The sequence below is a fragment of the Drosophila rhopaloa genome, unplaced genomic scaffold, assembly GCF_018152115.1.
Source record: "Drosophila rhopaloa isolate 14029-0021.01 unplaced genomic scaffold, ASM1815211v1 contig_115, whole genome shotgun sequence".
NCBI classification, from domain to species: domain Eukaryota; kingdom Metazoa; phylum Arthropoda; class Insecta; order Diptera; family Drosophilidae; genus Drosophila; species Drosophila rhopaloa.
In genome coordinates, this window is record NW_025334990.1 from 14,597,032 (window position 1) to 14,615,865 (window position 18,834).

The following is an 18,834-nucleotide window of genomic DNA, read 5'->3' on the forward strand; positions in this document are numbered from 1 at the left end:
AACTAACAGAAATGTTTTGGATTTCACTTTCAAAGATTTGTATAAAGTTCGATTTGCTTTAAGGTTTTTATGAGTACTATTCTGGATGATGCATTTGCACCTTTCTGTGGTTATACCGCCATCAAATCGAACTCCGTAAAACTCATTGATAATGAAAACCCGAAACAAGTCTGCATGTTGCATGTTATGGCGACCAACTCAAGGTTGCTCTACGAGACGCGCGGCAAAGAACTGTGAACGATTCGATTAGCAGGTGCGGAAGAAGACTTGGAAGGCACCTGTCACCTTTGGAGTGCGCTCCGGCCGAGCTGGCCCCTCCGCCGCCGCCGCCCGCCGAGTTGGATCCCCTGGCGCCCGCTCCACTAGGTGCTCCTCCCGCCGCTCCACCTGCTCCACCAGCCACCGCCCCGTCGCACTGATCCGCACTGCGCGACCTTGCGCCGGCCATCCGCTCACGATCCTCGCGAGGCGAGCGGGCGAAGAGACCGCCCCCGCTGCCGCCGCCCTTGCCCGCCGGACTCCTCGTCCGCGGCGAGTCGTAGACGCCTGCATAGTTCTCCAGGGGCGGCGAGTAGCCACGCCCACTGCCATCCACGGGCGCCGTGTGGGGCGTTCGCGGCTGCACCTTGATGACCGGCTCGCGGGCCTCGAAGAATGCATCGAAGTTGTTGTGGCGCAGGTTCTCGCTGCTGAAGACCGGATTCTCCACATGCACATGGACATCCTCGCGCAGTCTGTTGCTCTCCCTCGTGTCCGAGGAGCTGGATCTGCCCAATCTGCCCAGCGGCAGATGGAGTTTGGGTCGCAATCGGGACTTGCCGGTGGGTGACTTGCTGCCGGAGGCACTGGCCGACGATCTCTCCGGCGGCAGATCCATGGGCGACATGGGTCGACCCCATCCCGGTCCGAAGTGGGCATGCGTGGGATCCGGCGTGGGCGGTTCCAAGAAGATACTTGGGCTGCGCGATCGGAGATCTCCATATTCCAGTGCTCCTCCTGCTGCTGCTACTCCCGAATCCTGTTCGTAGGCTGCGCTGCTGCGCTGGAATGGTGCTCGTCCTGGTCCAGTGGCACTGCTCCCCCCCGGCAACTGGCTGGCATCATTATAATCATTATACATGGACGCAGCAGGCGGACGCTGGTGGCTCCTCCGTAGGCTGCTCCGCTTGGTGGAGCCCTGATGCGAGAGATTGGAGTTGTTGGAGTGGGTCAGCGAGGCGCGCGAAGTGCGGCGGGTGGGCGTGGGCGGCAGGCTCTGGGATTGGCTTTGCACCAGCGGCACCGGTGGCGGCTCCTCGAAGCTGAAGAAGTCGGAGTACTCCTGGGTGGGTGAGCCTGGATAGGCGAACGGTGGCGAGGATGGCGGTGATCCTGGATAGAAAGAGGCTAGTGCTGCCGGCGCAGTTGCTGGCTGCTGGATGGCAATGGGCGGAGTGGTCTCGAAGTGGACGACGGCGGTGGGGCTACTTGGAGCCTTGGTGGCGCTGGTCACCACTGGGTTAGCGGGCTTGGCGGATCTGGCTGGAATCTCGATGGGCACGAGCGGCTCGGGCAGGCAGTCGAGTGAGGGTCGCGGTTTCACACGTGGCGCAAAGAAACCATAGGTCATCAAGATGAGCTCATCGGCGGGATATATTACGTACATTCCTCACGGTCCCCATGTGGCATGGTGGCACACGGCGCTAAGTGGATCTCAGCTGATGGCTTTGTTGGGGGAGTGGGTTGATTGGGGTCACTAAATCTGGGTTTTTCGGTGGGTCTCGGTTACGTTGGGTGCTGTCTTTTTTGGGGTCCTCTGTTAGCAGTGCTGTCAGCTGTCTGTCTTTTGTGGGTTGTCTAACTAAAGTGCTTTAAGTTACCAAAACAATAGAGAGCGTATCTAGGTTCGTTTATGACTAAGGACTTAACGTACTTTCTGCTACTCGGGTATATCACAAAGTGAGTTCAAGTTTAGTTTATTTCTCGGGGACGTGCTGTCATTTGGATCGCTGCATGTTGTCGATGCTTGAAGACGATGCTGAAATGAGAACACAAAACAAAACAAGAGCAAGATTAATTAGTTGCAATTACTGGAGGTTAAATTTTAGAACACAAAGCAAAAGTTTGCCCACATACAACAAAAAGAAAAAAAACGCAACAGAACTCACGCCATCCTCATTAAAAACATTTCTTTGTGCTGGTCACTCATTCATGCGAGTCTTTTTGCTCATTAAATTGTTTCTCGTTTCTCTGGAAGACCAGAAGTTACTGCTCCAGGGTCAGGATTTAGGTCAAACTTTCGCCTTCACCCCACCGAAAGTTAGTAAACAAAGTTTGACAGAGAGCAAATTTCTGGCCAGGTTTGCATGGCCAAGGCCAGGGCCCAAACAACTCAGAGGCCAGGTGCCTAATTGTCAGAGTGCCAACTGTACAAATGCTACAAGAAAAAGGGTAAACAAACTTTTGTTTCTTCCCCCAGTCTTTATGGTAAATAAAACACCCGTTAATAGATTATTCATGTGAGCATTATTCATCGGTATTTCTATTTAGCTTATAGTTTGAACATTACCATAATAAAATATTTTATAAACTGTTTATAAAAGGTGATTTATGAACAGTTTATTCAGGTTGAAGAGAGATTTGGTTTGCAATTGAAAAATGTGTGGTAAAAACTGTTTATAAATTGTGAATCATATTTAAGGATCCATTTCAGAAGCTTTTGTCTTTAATTTCCCCTTTCTTGATCTCTAGTTCTGTTCCTTTACCCAAGGTCCTAGTCCACCCATTGTTTACTATTAAACGGGGTGGTTTCTCTAACACAAATTAACAGGAATTGCCAATGACAGCCTGAGCTCAAAGTTGGCCGATCCACCCGTTCCACCCACCAAGAATGTGCGTGCTGAAACCACTCGTGGGTTGGGTGGCAGGTGAATTTCAGTCTCGCCACATGCAAGGCTTATTATTATGCCATTTTATTGGCCAATCGATGGGCCCCTATCAATTAAATTTGCATTAAATATTCATGATAACCGATGGTTACACGCCGCTTTAATTATCGGATCAGAATTAAACGGATGAGTGATTATAGCTTGCCATTGTCTTGTCCTGCCAGACAAAGTTGATGGGCTTTCAAATTATAGACCACAGATGGTATGAATAGCTCACCAACAGCCAAATTAAGGTAAATTTGAAGTAGTCAAATTAAAACAAAACAAAGATTAAGTGCTCTTATTAATTAAGTTAAGGCATCTTGGCAATGCGAAGATAAATATAATAAACCCTTAATGTAAAAGCAAATGGTTTTAATGCCAAATATAACGAAACCGAATACTATTCACTTCCATAGTGTATTACTGAATATATTGTTAGAAAAATAGAAAATTAAAATTTTTAAATAAAGAAAATGTAAACGAAAATATGGCGCAAGTAACCTAGTTACATTTTAAGAGAAGTAAGCCTATTTTAATTTTAAATCCTCCAACGATTACCCTTCTAAGGCTTCCCGATTCGCTGAATAAATTTAAATTTATAAATTTACCATTTACATAATTGATATATAATGGATACTGACCCAATAAATATGCACAAACAAAATGCGAGAAGGCGGGTCCTTGGCCGGCATTAAAATCGCATTACGCGCACAGCGGCACGGGAAATCGGTAGAGATTAAATTCATATATCGCGCGCGTTTCGACCTTGCGTGTGCGTATGTGAAAATGAGGAAAACCCGAAAAGAAAACTTACAAGAAGAATGCGAGATGATGACGGGGTGTTCGAGGGCGCAGAGGGGGAGGGGGGGAGGGGGGTGAAACACGAACGAGCATGAGGAAAAGCAAAGCCAAGACAGAAATTGCATTTCATAAATGGGGGGCTACAGCTCTTGTGGCAAGGCGAGCCGAAAAGAAATCACGCAATTTAATTCAATGTGAATTATTTATTAGCTGCCAGATAGGGGCGGGCCCATGAATAATTCCCCATATTTAATGGCAAGGCAGGGGGGGGTTCGAAGGTTGAAAAGCGAGGGGGTGGGACGCGAACAAGGAGGAGGAACTGCTGCCGATGACACTATCCGACGGGGTACGCAAATATTTCCTTTTCATCCGCCCCCACTTTCTCCCGCACACACACACACATAATTGAATTGTTTTGCTGCACTTTACCAGCTCGTTAAATCTGTCAACATTGATCAATCAAACTGGGTGAGGGTAAGTGAAAGTGGGTGGGGCGGCCAAAGGGAAAGTTTTTGCAGTCTCCGGCTTAAAGTTATAAAAGCCGGGAGACCCAGGAATTTTCCCCTTCCTGACAGCGAATGGCATTTTAAAAGCCTTTTTCCAACAGGGAAAAATCCAACCAAAAGCAATTTGGCGAAAATGCACAAACAGCATTGTTGTTACTGCTGCTCAGCTTTTTGAGCCATGAAAGGGCAAATGGCAACTACTTATATTAAAATTAATTAACTGCAGAAAACAATGAAGCCCGAAGAGCAATGCCAGTTCGCTTATCAGAACGAGGAAGCCAGCAGCAGCAAACAAAATGTTATAAATAAACAGGCAGGCAAACCCCTCGTTTTGGCTAGCTGCATATTGGCAAGAAGCACTGAGATACCGAGATGCCGTGTTGCCGAGATACCAAGAATGCCCAGGAAAAGCCGGCCAACTAGAGGAAGCAAACTTGACTCAAGTGCATTGTCAAGGCGGGCCAGAATACGAAAAAAAAAACCAAAAAAAAAGGTAAAGAAACAGAAATGAAAAGCAGCGAAGAGGAGCAATGTGAAGGCGCCCATGCGATGCCATGCGATGATGCACTTGCTCTCGGCCAGAGACATACATAATTACATGGCAGTGAGCCCAGAAGACGGGGCACATATTTATATTTAAAAGCATATAAACAAATGTATTATAGTGGGTCTGCACGCTGAGGTATTCGCTGCTTGCTATGAGAATACAAATTAACCAAATTCTTTGCGACTTGCTACGAAAATAGGAAAACATGCTAAGATCAAGGGAACTTGGTTGTGTGCCTTTGACCCTGCCTTTAAATTCCACCTCAAACTAAGGAGGTTCATTTTCTTTCTACATTCTTAATTAAATTTAAATTCATATAAGTAAACTTTTGTCTTGTCACTTTTATGCGGTTTTCTTGAAAAACATAAAGCTTCGTTTAATACTTTTAATCCGGCACCTAAAGAATTCATCTTCATTTATTATGTCCGTTAAGCTTAAATACCAATCAAAATGTTTAATAAAGTCTTAGTTAGATTTATTAGCATGTAAATACCTAAAATTGTTTAAGTGCAGAAACATACGAATATTGACAATATTTGTCATTGCATTTCACCTCCACATAAAACCTCTTGAATAAAATTTTAATCCTTCAATTGAAAAACATTTAAATAAACAAAATACAGTGAGACGGCATGCATAGTTATTTGGCTTGCTGTGAGAATGCAAATAACAAAAATTCTTTAAAACGTTTTACAAAAACAAAAGGCAAGAAATTTTAACCAAAGGTCAAGGGAACTTTATTAAGAGCTTCCGAGGCTCATGTAAAAATTAATAAATCAATCAGTTGCACTGAATGTAGACCCCTAAAAACAGAAAAAAAGCAAAATAAAATTTAAGCAAAATGAAAACACATATTCAACAAATTAGTACAAAAATCATGAAAACGAGGCAATCCTTGTAATTTACCATTAAGCCAAGAAACTAGCTCTCTTTAATTTCACTGCCAATCAAGAAGAAAATCCCTCATCTAATAGCTCAATCAATCTCATTTCAGCCAGCGTTTTTGTACTCCTGCTGAGAGTACATGGCCAACAATAAAGTTTTGTGCTGATTTGTGTGGCCCATAATTCGCCATAATTCCCATGCACATTGAAATGAGCAGAAGCATCAGAGGCTGAGGCAAAAAGTATAAAAAAAACACAATGATACAGGTAGCATAGACATGTGATACTTATGCAAAAGGAAATTAGGCGAAGCAGATGGGGGCGTTCGCTTCGAAAGCAAGGCAAACAAAGCTGTCGAAAAGAGTAAACTCAATTTATGAGAAAAGCGTTCGAGAAGGCAGGCGAAACACGGAGAAGCTTCAACACAAATTGCGTATTCGCAACGTGGGCTCCATGCAGAGTTACCCGAGCAGCAAAACCGGGCGCTGAGGGTTGGGTTTTTGGGATGGCTATGGGTCCCCACTCGAATTGAAATTCCGTCTGACATGCACACACTGACACACTGCCAAATTCGACATTTTCGGGCCCTGAGTGAGTTTCGGGGTTGGAATATACATTAGGATAATTAAACAGGAACTGTCCATATCGCTGGTGGAAAATCTACCCAACAGGCTGGTAACCGAATATTAAACTCAAAATCTAATATTAAATAATTAAAATGGAAAAACGAAACTAATGGCTCTGCGACCTATATTCAAATAATAAATTTAATTAGATCCAATTTAATTAAATAGGAAATCCAAGCAAATAAACAATACCATTGAACCAACAAATCGAACCCTTAAAAAGCTGCCCTATAATGTGATATTATACATTATTCATTAACAAGAAATCTAACTCACCGTTCAGAGAATCTGCAGCGATGTCGAATTATTATCGAGTCGTTGGGTTGACATTTCAGTATTTCGCATTAATTTAAATGTAGCACAAATATTTGTTTGTTTACACAACACACGCACTGTTGTTTGTCCGATTCACTGGGTTTGCATATGTGGCACATGAATGTGGTGTGTCTGGGTGACTTTTGGTTTTGGTTTGTTTAGCTTGTTGGTTAAGTTTTTTGGTTAAGTTTCGTTTCGTTGCTTGGGCTTAGGGCTCGTTTCGAGTCGTTTTCAGTTGCACTTCCTTAATTTTTTGCAATTTTTATTCTTATGTCGCTGGCACACAACACACACAACAAATAATAATAACAACAACAGGAACTACGACCGATCGACGACGAATTTAGACTGAGGCTCGAGCAGCTGTAAGCATTGAAATATTTTGACAATTTTTGTTTGTGTTCCGCCGCTCTTTCTTCTTGCTGTGCTTTCTCGCGATTCTCATGGCTGCTCTACCGATGTTGCTGCTGTCGACGGTGTTGCTGCTAGTTGTACAATGGTTGTTGCTGCTGCAGATGTTGCTCCTGGTTCTATTGTTGCTGCTGCTACGCATGTTGTTGCTGTTGATATGATCATATCGATGCCATGGCGCGCTCCGCCAAAACACTTGAGCGCTTTTAATTGCCTTGGGTCAATGCGGCGTATGTGCGATATGCTTTTTATTCGCCCCGGCCAGACCAGTTTATACCGCATCCGTGACGTGGCCTATCCAGCCAATGACGTCATGGCCGCCACCGCTGTCACAGCTGTCACGCGCACAAAGTGTTCAAAACACTATTTATAGATCAATGGCCTCCCGCACCGAACGCCACCGCCACTTCTTTCCATCAGCTGCTGCTGCTAATTTTTGCAAGTGTTTTTCTTAGCGCTTTCCTTCGATCGCAGCTGAAAATAGAAAAGCAGAGGGTGAGGAAGAAATTGTCGTTTTTGTGTGTGAAGCTCATTGAAATGTTTGCGCGTACTCAATTTTTATTCGCATCTAAATATACATACGAGTGTATACGCGTGTAGTATACAGAGAATGGCAATCGATGGCAACTGTGATTACTCATACGCCCCTAGAGCCGAACAGATGCCAAATGCAAATTAAATTGCATTCAAATGTTTTGCAATTCATAGCTTCGAATTAGTATTCATGAGCCATCGAAGGAGTCTTAAATGCAAAGCAATCGAAGAGAAGAACTATTTAAGTTCACTCCCCCCTTTCATTTACCCCCACAATTTCTATTCCTTAAAAGCCGATTGCTGATTGCCCTCCAGTCACCTGTGCGCTTTGCCCCATCAGCGTACAATTAATTAAATTACACAGTGTCAGGCTTTGATGTTCAGTTAAGCTTTAATTGTATTAGTTTGCTCAATGTGTTAACGACATCAGCAGGACTCCTCAATAAACAGGACCCGGTCTTGGCTGGTTGGGATTGAAGGGCGACGGCCTCGTGTCGAAAATGGGTCCCTGGTGACGATGAGGTTCTGACAGGACAGTTGGTGCCGCGGCCATAACTCCCAGCAGGGCCAGAAAAAGCGCTCCAAGATTGAGTTGCATCTTAGCTCGGTGACGGGAATTGATTGATGCTTGGCACTGTGTGCCAGCGAAGCTTTTATAGTCCCAGTCCCAGACAAACGAGTCGGGCAGATTGGGGACTTTTTATTTGGGCTGCCGCTGATAAGCAGCCGAATGAATGACGGCCAAGTGTCAGCCGGGGGCAGATAACCGATTGTGGCCAGGGGAACCCACCCCAGCGGGGCATCCCACGGTGCCGGATTAGCAGCCTAGACTAAATGTAAATATGACGTTTCTCGCTGAATATTTATGCTGCCTCGTCGTGCCTCCTCGTCCCCTGGAAACACTCGGATTCAGCGCCTGGTTGGTTTTTCTGCATTGCAAATTACACACCAACAACCACGGCAGCCATTCAAAGGCATAGTCAACATGCGTCAACACGAGCCACGCCCACTTCCCAGTGCCACCCACGCCCCAGCCTCTAGCTTCTAGGAAGTGCACAGAAAAAACTATACATATATAGGTTGAAAGTAATTGTTAATATATATTTCTATATATTTTTGGACTTTAAATATAGTGAAATTTATGGCTATTTGGGGAGTAACTGTTTATTTAGAGAATGTTAAATTGAATAGAGAAAACTATTTAAAAATTATATTATAATTCAAAATTATTCAAATCTACTTTTGCTTTTGAGCAAATAAAATCAACACTTAAAATCGGGAATCCCTCTTCACAAAACTGATAAGAATTTGAGACTTTGTATTGCACATTGCTTGCTCGCAGTTCATGTAAAATTAATTAATATTGTTTTGTAATGACTTGACAATAATGATGAGGTCAGGAATTTTAAAAATTTTTGTATGTGAGTTTATACTTTTGTATAATTATAAAGTGACAAAACCTGAAGCATATAAAACTCGAACAGCACTTAATGAAAATGTCTTATTGATAAATAAATATTTCTTGATGCCAAGAACATAGCTTGGGTATTAAATAAATTTACCATATGCCTGTGAATATTTAAACCTTTAAATTACTTAAGAAATGATAGTTACGAAGTATGTAACTCAGCTAATAGCAATTTCCATATATTTTTTCCAGTATGCCATCCTTCTACCTAGGAAGTGTGTTTGGAAGCAGGAATATGGAGGAGGAAAGTGCAGCTGGAGCAGCACAGCAATTGCCCCTTGGCTCGATTAGAGCACTTTGTTAGTTTTCTTACAGCAGCCCAGTGCTGAAAGCGGGATGAGAGGGGTTGAGGGTGATGTTGCCCTTTAAATGACTCGACTGACATTTTGAGTAATTTTCCTTATGCATTTTATTGTTTGTTTTCTTACTTTTTAGAGGGAAAAGAGGTTATAGTCACGGCTCATTAAGCTTTAAAAACGCTTGAGTTGCGCAGCTTTGGATTTAAAAAGGGGTGAGCTGAATTGATTGACGCCATTTCCGCTCCACCAACTACGCAAAACACCAAAAAGACAAACAAAAGGTGTACATTAAACATAAAAAGTTTTTGTTTATTAAATCGATTTAAATTGATCTCAGCCTTCAAAATCGGTTTACGAAAATGGCCTTTATGTTCTCTTCTGCAACAATAAATCAAATAAATCAAACAGAATTCCAAATAAAATTAATCCATTTTCCATGGTTTGCGCATTAAAAAATAAATGTTTGGCTTGCGCGTAAACAGCAGAATAGATTCCGAATGTAAACAGCGGGGAGACAGGCAAATTGAGGCATTAGTCAATCAATCACTGCCGTTTGTTGTTGGCCCTGACGGGTAATGGCAGAAAAGTCGACTTTCGGCCAAGAAACTGGGCTAAGAAATTTGAGCTGGCCTGGTGCAAAAAATTTAACTTTTGCTCTTGCCATTTCGCTTGGCATTCATTTCGTAGCTGCGCCTGACATTTTGAAATGTTTCTTTGCAAATCGTTCTTGAGCAGGCTAAGCTCGAGTGCCACGCCCCCCGACCAAAGCCCCGCCCCCCCGAGGGCTAACGACCGTAACAAGAGTAGCAACCGAAAAAGGAAAAAAAAAATACTTATAACTACATACCCCGCAAAGTGGCACAGTAAAAATTTTTTGGAAAAACTCGCACAGCTATGAAAAGTTGAATTTGAGCCGATAAGAACCGAAATGGAGGCAATTCAATTGAAAACATGAAAAGTTGTCAACCAGAGTGCAGAGTGGCGGAAAATGTTTTCGCACCGTTCCTAGGAAACGGATACCAGCTCGAAGGTAAAACACTCGACGAGTTCTTCGTAGTGCCAAATCGATAAGGCCTTGACGCGAACCTGACAGCTGAGAAATCATTAAAAAATATATTCTAATTATGTGTGGCAACACTCGAAGGCAAATATTTTGCCAATTCATCATGAAATCAGCGAGAGTTCATTGTTTTCGGATTTCAAAGTAAATCGCCAGCAGGCGACACAATTCACTGACAGCTGATGGACAAACTTTTATCAGTCAATAAACCCAAGTTCTTTTTTTGTGCATACCGAGCGTATTTGTTTAGTATTATTATTTCATAATAAATTTCAATAAGCTTCGCTCTGCTATGTTATGTAGGTATCCTAGCAATTTCTGGCAAAACATAATAGGGATTTATTCTAATTGTTTCTCGACAGCTTAATGGATTTCGGTATAATATAGGACATTTAAGCCTGCACAGGTTTAGCAAATTGGAGATACGAATTTATTGCGTGATTTTTTCATGCAAAGTGCATTTTAAAAACAAATTTCACACTATTTTTATACCCGAAGTTTGCTTCTTTTTTTTGCTTGTATACACAAAAAAAGCCTTTATTATGGGAAAGCATACGTCATTTTTATCACCATGATGACCATATGAAATGCTATACACTGTCTGAAAAACTAATTAGCCAACTAGCTAACGAGTTAACTTTTAGCAAACGCACTTCACTTTACCAACTAATTTGTGGCAACATTTTATGGCTTTTCAGTTTAGTTTTTTGATGAGCGCAGACTTTTCAAAAACCAGAAGGTATGTGAAACATAATCTACAGCTATCAAAGTAAGGAATGGCGAAAACGTAATTTATGCATTTATCATGCAAAATGAGTTTTTAAGTTTATTGTTGGCAGGTTCACGGAGGCTGAGGTAAATTCATAACTCAGGAAGTTGGATCAATAAAATGCCAGAAAACGCTCTGAAATGCAAAGGAAACCCGGCCCGAAATAGGCATCCTCGTAAATATGCATTCTACTCTTGCAGGGGCAATCATAAATAAGCTCCGGGGATGGCAGATGGCAGATGGGCAAGGTAACCCGAAGCCAACAAGAGCTATTTAGGCGAGCTTGAAACAAGAATACAAAGTTCATTAAATACGTATGAAGGCAGGAATTCTGGCGGGGCACTAAATGCCAGTTGCTCGTCCCGAAAATGGCAGCCATAAATGCGCCAGCTCATTTCTGGTGAGGGAAATGGGAAATGGAGGTGGATCTGGGCGATGGAAGTGGAGAGGTGGAAGCTGGGGGTGGAGCTGGAGCTGAAGCTGGGGGAATGGAAATGAGGTAAATGCCTCTCATCCTGCCCAAGTCCTGCCCCGAATGTTATTCAGACAAGATGAAGCACTTAGAAATACGTTGTGCGATATCAGCATCCTGCGGGGAATGGAAAAGGTCCTTCACTTCCCTCCCGGGTATCATATTCGCTTTGTCTGTGTGCGTCCCGGACGGACAGGTGATAATGAACACACTCAGCGCCCCGCACACACCCATTGCACACCATCACACCATCTCACAAGCAGCGCACATGTTGCTATTTAAGCAGTTAATGACGCGTTTAAAGCTAAATGCCAACCGCAAAGCCTCGTCGACTACTCTTTTATTAACTTTGCAATTTCCTTAACGGCCTTTTCTGCCCGCTTCTTCGTTTCCCCCGGTGCAGGAGGAATGCCTTTGTTTTCCTAGGCATTCCACAAAAATATTAATTGGGGCATATTTGTTTCGGTGCCTTTTTACTTTACAGAATAAAGTTTACAGAATGAAAAATCTGTTAAAGATTTGTATTAAGATCGGATATATATTTTCCGTTCCCAAATGCGGTTAAAATATAAGATAAACATTAACAAAGTCTTTTTAATTCGTCGTTTTTGAATAATGTTGTAAATACGAGCTGATATCCAAAAAAAATAGATTTCCGGTTTTGAGTAAGAAAATAAATGATATTTTTAGTGCCAAAAAAAATAGGATAAAGTAATTATTAAAACAGTTAAATAAAATACTGTTTTTAAGCAACCTCTCAAATGTTGTATATTTATAGGTAACCAAATATTCGAATCATTCCCAAAATCCCAAGTATGAGAAGCGTGTTTGTTAAGCTAACCACAGAGAACACATATCCAGTTACAACACTGCGGTTCCTATTGGCAGAGGGTCTACTGTGAAAATATTTTTGTTTGTTTTCCCGACATGAGCGAAACCCATAATTTTCCCTTAGCCACCCTGACAGTTAATCAAAACTGCCTGGCAAAGGGGGGGAAATTGAGTAGACGGTAAAACTGTAGGCCCCGGGAAGCTGGCATATCACTCAAAACTGGTGCCTTTTGATAGTCAGAACTCGGCTGAGGCGGACTAAAAATTCGATTCGTCCTTTATTGAGCTGCCTTGTGATTGCCACACGTCATACGGCGCACAGGACGTGCTGCCATTTCAGAGCTTTCATTTTTCCTTTTTTTGCTTTTTTTTTGAGAAGAGCCAAAAGCCAAGGTGTAACTAAGACCACCTGACACATGTCGGCTGGCATACAAAGTGCCCAAAAATCATGGCACAAAAGGCAGGGACAATGTGCTCTTTGTTGGTCAGCACAGGTGATTGCTTCCTGTGTGTTTAAGTGCGTGGACATTGCGTATACGCCGTGGGTGACTGAGCACAAGCAGTGCTTAATGGAAAAAGCCGCCGTAAATCTAATTAAATTTCACACAGCTGCCCAAACATCGCAGCGGACACTTGTTGGCACACGGAATTTTGGGGAAGCCCCGAAGTCAAATAACAGCAGGACCGCATCGATAGCCATTGGGGGATTTTCGCTTGAATAATGTAAAAACGAAGGCCATGCATAAATGCTAAAGCGGGCGAAATATGATGGCGGTTTTCGCTTTTTTTTGTGCTGTTGTTATTTTGCCATTCAGCAAGGTGGTCGTGGTCATTATTAGCATGCCATCATCAACGCCGGCTGGCTCGACAGTTCATGTAAAACGTGCTCAAGTGGGCACGGTCGCGTGCCCCTCATTATTCCCCCAAGACCCACGCTGCCCGTCCCCAAAAATATAAAAAAAAGCCGTGAAATGTTTTCATTTTTGGAATTGCCCGGGTGTTTTGGTGGTCTTGCTTGCGTGCGACTGAAGAAGAAATCAGAATCAGGTCAGCGACAGCGACAGCGGCACCAACAACTTGAAAGTCACTTAAAGCCAGCAACAAACAAAAAAACATAACAAAAACAGGAGAAGAAAGCAGATGAAATAAATGTTAAGGTCAACATGGAAGGAGACCGAGGGGAGTCAAACCAACAAGTCTCGAAATATTCACTTTTGTAATTGGATGCTGTCGTCTGTTGCCTGCTGCATACCTTTATAGCCACGTCGACCCTTAACAATACCCACCCACCGACCACCCATTGCCTGCGGCCATAAAAAAGAAGCTCGGAATGAATGCATATCAGCATGTGTATGTGTACACAGCGAAAAACTGCAACTCAAATCAAGATTGAGGTCTTTGACTGAAAATTCCTTTCCTTATTAGACATTTTAGAATAGTCAATAAGGGTAAAATAAAATATTTAGTCTAGAAATACTGGTTTCAAATCTAGATCTCTAACAGACCAAATCTTTTACAATAAGCTCAAGATTTACAAAGTCTTTAGGTTATAATAAGAAGTTGTTGAAAAGTGTTTAAATTTAGAATATCTATCCAAGCCTTTAGTAACAAATTTTATGATTAACTTCTTTTAAATTATGATCTACTATATTACCTTGAGTTCTGTGAACCATAGATTCATTTAGAATACAAAAAATCTACCATTTTAGGACCTAAGCACCAATACTGTTAAACTGTATTTCGTAGTGTATACTAGCGGAACATCGCACTCCTAAATCAATACTTTTATTGCGTAATTTAATTCATGGGTTTCCCCCAGTGTATGCATATCGGTGTGTCTCTGTTGTTGTGCCATTCTGCTTTTGGTGTTGTTTTCTTTCTTCCATAAAGTCGGTTTGTTTCCGTCTGTGTGTGTTCAGCCATTTTTTGTAGCCCCAAAGTTGAAGCGAATTGTCGTGTTTGTTTTATAGTTATTGCTTTTGTTTCGCTTTCACCCATCGCAGCGCTCTATTGCCCAGCTTTCTCTTTTCTTTTCTTTTCCCACTTTCCATTTTCACTCCTGCCTCTGTGGAGGACTCCTTGTGCTATGTCCTTGCCCCTCCAGTTTATGCACATTTAATCTTATGACAGCAAAAATGTTGTAAAATTGTTTATGGCACTTTGCGACATGGTCAGTATTTTTACAGTTTACTCCTTGCGAACTTTTCATTTCGCCCACATATGTTACGAGCGGAACTACAGCAGCATTTACATGTTGCCGCTGGGCGGGGCATGGGATTTGACGGATGGGATCTCGTGAGGAGTTGGATTATGGGGATAATGGATGGAGGATTTGGCGGGTAACGTTTGCACCTTTGCAAAAAAGTGACAGTTGGAGAAGCGCGAAAAATTCCCTTTGACACTTTCATTTCTTAACTGATAGATTGTGTTTTAATTAAACTTTAAGAGCACTGCCCTAAATAAACATGGGACCATGTTCATCTAAAGGTTTATTTAATGCAATTGCGAATCTAACTTCCTAAATTACACTTTTTTATAAAAAAAAATGTATATGTATGTAAAATAAAATAATAAAAATAGTTAAATTTGTCACAAATTGCTTTTTAATCATAGGGAAGAGTTCCAAATTCATATTTGTTAAAATAATAAACTCACAATCAAAAAAATTCAGTCTGCTACGAAGTCTGAATTTGTTTTCAATAAATTTAGGAGCTCATAAATTTAGTTTAAATTGGATTTTCATTGCTTAAACTTCATTATAAGACAAAAGCTTTAGCTAAATATTATTAAAAAGCCATTTAATAAACTTGGAGATCAAACGTTTCTGTCAATTAGGGTTGTATTATTATTATTCTACTTTATTCTGAAGTAGACTTACCAATTTTGTGAAAATGTCGTTCTTATCTGACGTCGACAACCTGTTGGCTGTTTTTCCCCAACCACTTAAACGCTTTTCCCCTAAATTGCGAATCTTATCTCTATTGTTGCCGCAATAATCAGGCAAAATGTGTGTGTGAAATCCGTTGGCGGAGACACTTGGCAAGCGATTTGGTTTTCGTGTCAAAGCTCTGTCCAGTTCAATTTGGTTTATATTTTAATCGAAATATATTTGCCAAGCTGTCTACATTTTGCTATATACCCGTTCGCATTTATTTGTATATGTTTCTTGCGTGGCCAGCAGATGTTTGTTTGCCTCGCTTTTGTTGTCGTTTAAATCTGAAAATTATTATTAGTAATTTGTTGGTCTGCAGACAGTGTCTCCCTCTCTCTCTCTCTATCGCTCTATCTTTCCCCCTCTCTTTCTCATGCACGGGCAATTCTTCTTCTAGCGTTTTTGGGTGAAAATTGAAATGGGCTTTCAGCGCCTAAGAATTTTTATCACGATAATTTATGATTGGAATATGCGTGGTCAGTTAGCACTTAGTATATATAGTAGGCTCTCGGTAGTATAGTATAGTATAGTGCTCTCGAAAAATATAGTCTTCCCTCCTTGTTCCTCAGGCTTCGTGTATTTTGCAAATTTTTGGTCAGGTTATCTCTTTTTTTTGTGGATATAGCGTTTTGTGTTTTTGGGCTCTTTCAGGGACTCCGGTGATTATGGTCACGTTGAAACCGTTCTAACGCTGGCACTGGCTCACTCCACGGCGAAACGGGTTCAAATTGCTTGATTGCATTAATTATTCAGTGCAAACGTCGTCGTCGTCGTTACAGCTACATCAGCGCCATGTGGAGCAGGCCGCGCGCATGCCAAAGTTCACTTATGTAAATGCGCCGGGGCAGTCAAATAAAAACTTTCCAGAGTTACAAGTTACAAGTACACAAAACGGAGCAGCGGGCGATAGCAGAAATTTAAAGCATACTTTTCAGGTGAGCTGCGCTTTGATTTGCATCCACACACAACAGCGCGCACGCACACACACGCGCGCGTTTTTCTAAAATTTTTGTTGGCTAACACGCACACACTGTTGGATTTGGACACTCGACCGAAAGAGAAAGTACTGTGGATACTTGTTGTTTCAGCGGCACGAACACCTCTTTCTATGACGGCTTAGAGTTCAGCTGTTGTTCTGTTGTGATGAGTCTATAGTTTTGGTTTTTTTTTTGCCGTGCTGCCCTTCCGGCCAACATCACGTCCAGCTAGCGACTGAACGGTGATTCCAAACGAACGGCGTCGACAACTCTGCGTATACGCAACGTCCACAGGTCGGCTGCTTTATTTTCGGAATAACTTAGCTGCGACTGCGTGGCAAAAAAACAGAGAGCGAGTGAGAAAGAGCAGCGTTCTCTTGGCCAGAAAAAGAGCAGCCAAGTATGGAATCAAGCAAGTGGTTGGGCCAAGGAAAGCAAAACAATCGCCATGGAAGTTAATCATCTGGCGCCGAGGGCCGTGAGAATACTAAATTGTTCTAATTAATTGCATTACTAATGTATTATTCGACTGCCTCATAATCGATTAAAGTAACTTTTCGACATAAAGTAATTTGTTTGAACAGCCAAGTGACGCACTACCTTTCTCATTTCGCTTTCAAAAGTTCTGGTCATAAGTTAATTCCAACCTTCCCCTTCAAACATGTGCACCCATCAAAAAGCACCAACAAGCAACTTGGTAATGTGTTATTAGAGCAGAGAAGGAATGGAGAGGGGAGGAGGTAGTGGTAAAGCTGCCACAACAAAGGACAATTAATGGAACACCCACGAAGCAATCTGGTGCACTTTTGCCCCAGCAATGCACGTAATTAAGTGTAAATTAAAACCAACTTAGCAGTTCAGAGGCCAGAAGGAATGCAACGAATCCTGAATCACCTGATGCGGCATGAAACATATGTAGTCAAAAATACCCAAATCCCATTTTTTTAACCAATAGAAAAATGAAACAGCTAAGTTGCTTTAATAAAAGGGCTATTAGAACATTTAGAATATTTGATTGCGTTATAAAGGCCCCAGATTAACCATGTTACAATGAAATCTGTAATTTAAAATCCATATACATTTTTTGATTATTAAGTTTAAAATCACAAAACTGCATTTGCAGACTTAAGAAAGATTTTGTAAAGAATATTTTTATTACACAAAATAATTGTAATATTTAACTAAACCATTTGACTTAAGGCAAACATAAGGTCTGCTTACTCATTTTCCTATCATCCCAACATTACAAAAATTTAAAAAATAAACTAGTTATTTTCTGCAAGTTGTTATATTTGTAACAACGGGAATTATTTCAATAAAATCGTATGTTTTACTCTAATAATCACAGAAATAAATGGCATTACCAGTTGATTTGAGCAAACAAATTGTCAGCGGGAAACCTTTTCCCCCGCTTAATCGCATTACGGTTATTATAAAAATTTTTTTACCCCTACTTACCAAATTCCTCAGCCAAGCAGCTGCTGTTTGCTAGCCAAGGAATCAGGTTTCGCCCGAAGGTAGCGCAAATAACAGAAACATGCTTAAGCTCCTTTCAAATGGCGTTCAAAGTTAGCAAAAAATCGATGCAATCGAAGCCACAACAACAACAGCAGCCAACAAGAAAGGACATCCGATTCGCTGTGGGAGATTTAGAGGAACAGAGGGTCGGGGATACAGATTATCTTGGTTGGAAAGTGAGAAAAGTTTTTAATTAAAATTCACACGCCACCGCCTTACCGCAAATTCCTTGCTCATTAGCGTTCAAATTGTGCGCATATCATGTAATTTAGATTAGATTGAAATTGAAATTGTTAAGCGGGCCAAGTGGCTGTCTCCAGCAAACGGAGTTTCCAAGAGGGCTGATTTAGATTGCGTGGTCGGGGGAATTATTACGGCTTTGGCTAAGCTCCTACTAGAGAAGCCAACTTATAAATATTAATGAAGCCAGGAGCGTTGGACCTTCGCTCTGCACGGACACATTCGTCAAGTAAATAAAGTCCTCCAAGAGCAGCCAACAACAAGGCTAGCAGCAACAAAATAAATAACTCGATGAAAAATGTTTCCGTTGGTAATGCGATATTTCTATACCCTCTTCCGATATCATAGAGTTTGGGAAATAAATATGTTGGAAGAATGACTTTTTAATCAATAAGCTATTTATAAATATTTAATTTACTTCTTAAAAGTTACTAAAATTCTTTAAATATGTTATTAAAGTGTTAATATAATTTAATATATTTGGGATATTGTTTTATTCATCAATTTTCAAATATGTTTATTTATTTTAAATATTTAATATTTCACTGAAATTTCAATTTAAAATGTTCTGATTAAAAATGTATTTGCCCATGTATATTTAAAGATGCGAAATTTAATTTTAGACCATAACAGATGTTAGCTAAGCAATTAGTCTATTTAGCTTAATAATTGAATGCTTGCCAATATGAATCGTATTAAAATATCTCCAACTGAAAGTAATAAATTATTTATTTC

The 18,834-nt window shown here is 41.4% G+C and overlaps 2 protein-coding genes across 2 annotated transcripts in view; both read right to left on the reverse strand.

Annotated features, from left to right (window-relative positions):
• LOC108039822 overlaps window positions 1–1,101 on the reverse strand; it is a 63,883-nt gene extending 62,782 nt beyond the window's left edge. Inside the window, 1 exon segment of the mRNA XM_017116910.2 lies at window positions 279–1,101. Within this exon segment, the coding sequence (XP_016972399.2) occupies window positions 279–981 (703 nt within the window). The 5' untranslated portion in view covers window positions 982–1,101.
• A 6,804-nt stretch (window positions 1,102–7,905) lies between these two features.
• On the reverse strand, window positions 7,906–8,162 carry LOC108039825 (metchnikowin). The gene has a single exon (XM_017116913.2). The coding sequence runs from the start codon at window positions 8,129–8,131 to the stop codon at window positions 7,973–7,975; it is 159 nt and encodes a 52-aa protein (XP_016972402.1). The 5' UTR covers window positions 8,132–8,162; the 3' UTR covers window positions 7,906–7,972.
• Between the last annotated feature and the right edge of the window lie 10,672 nt (window positions 8,163–18,834).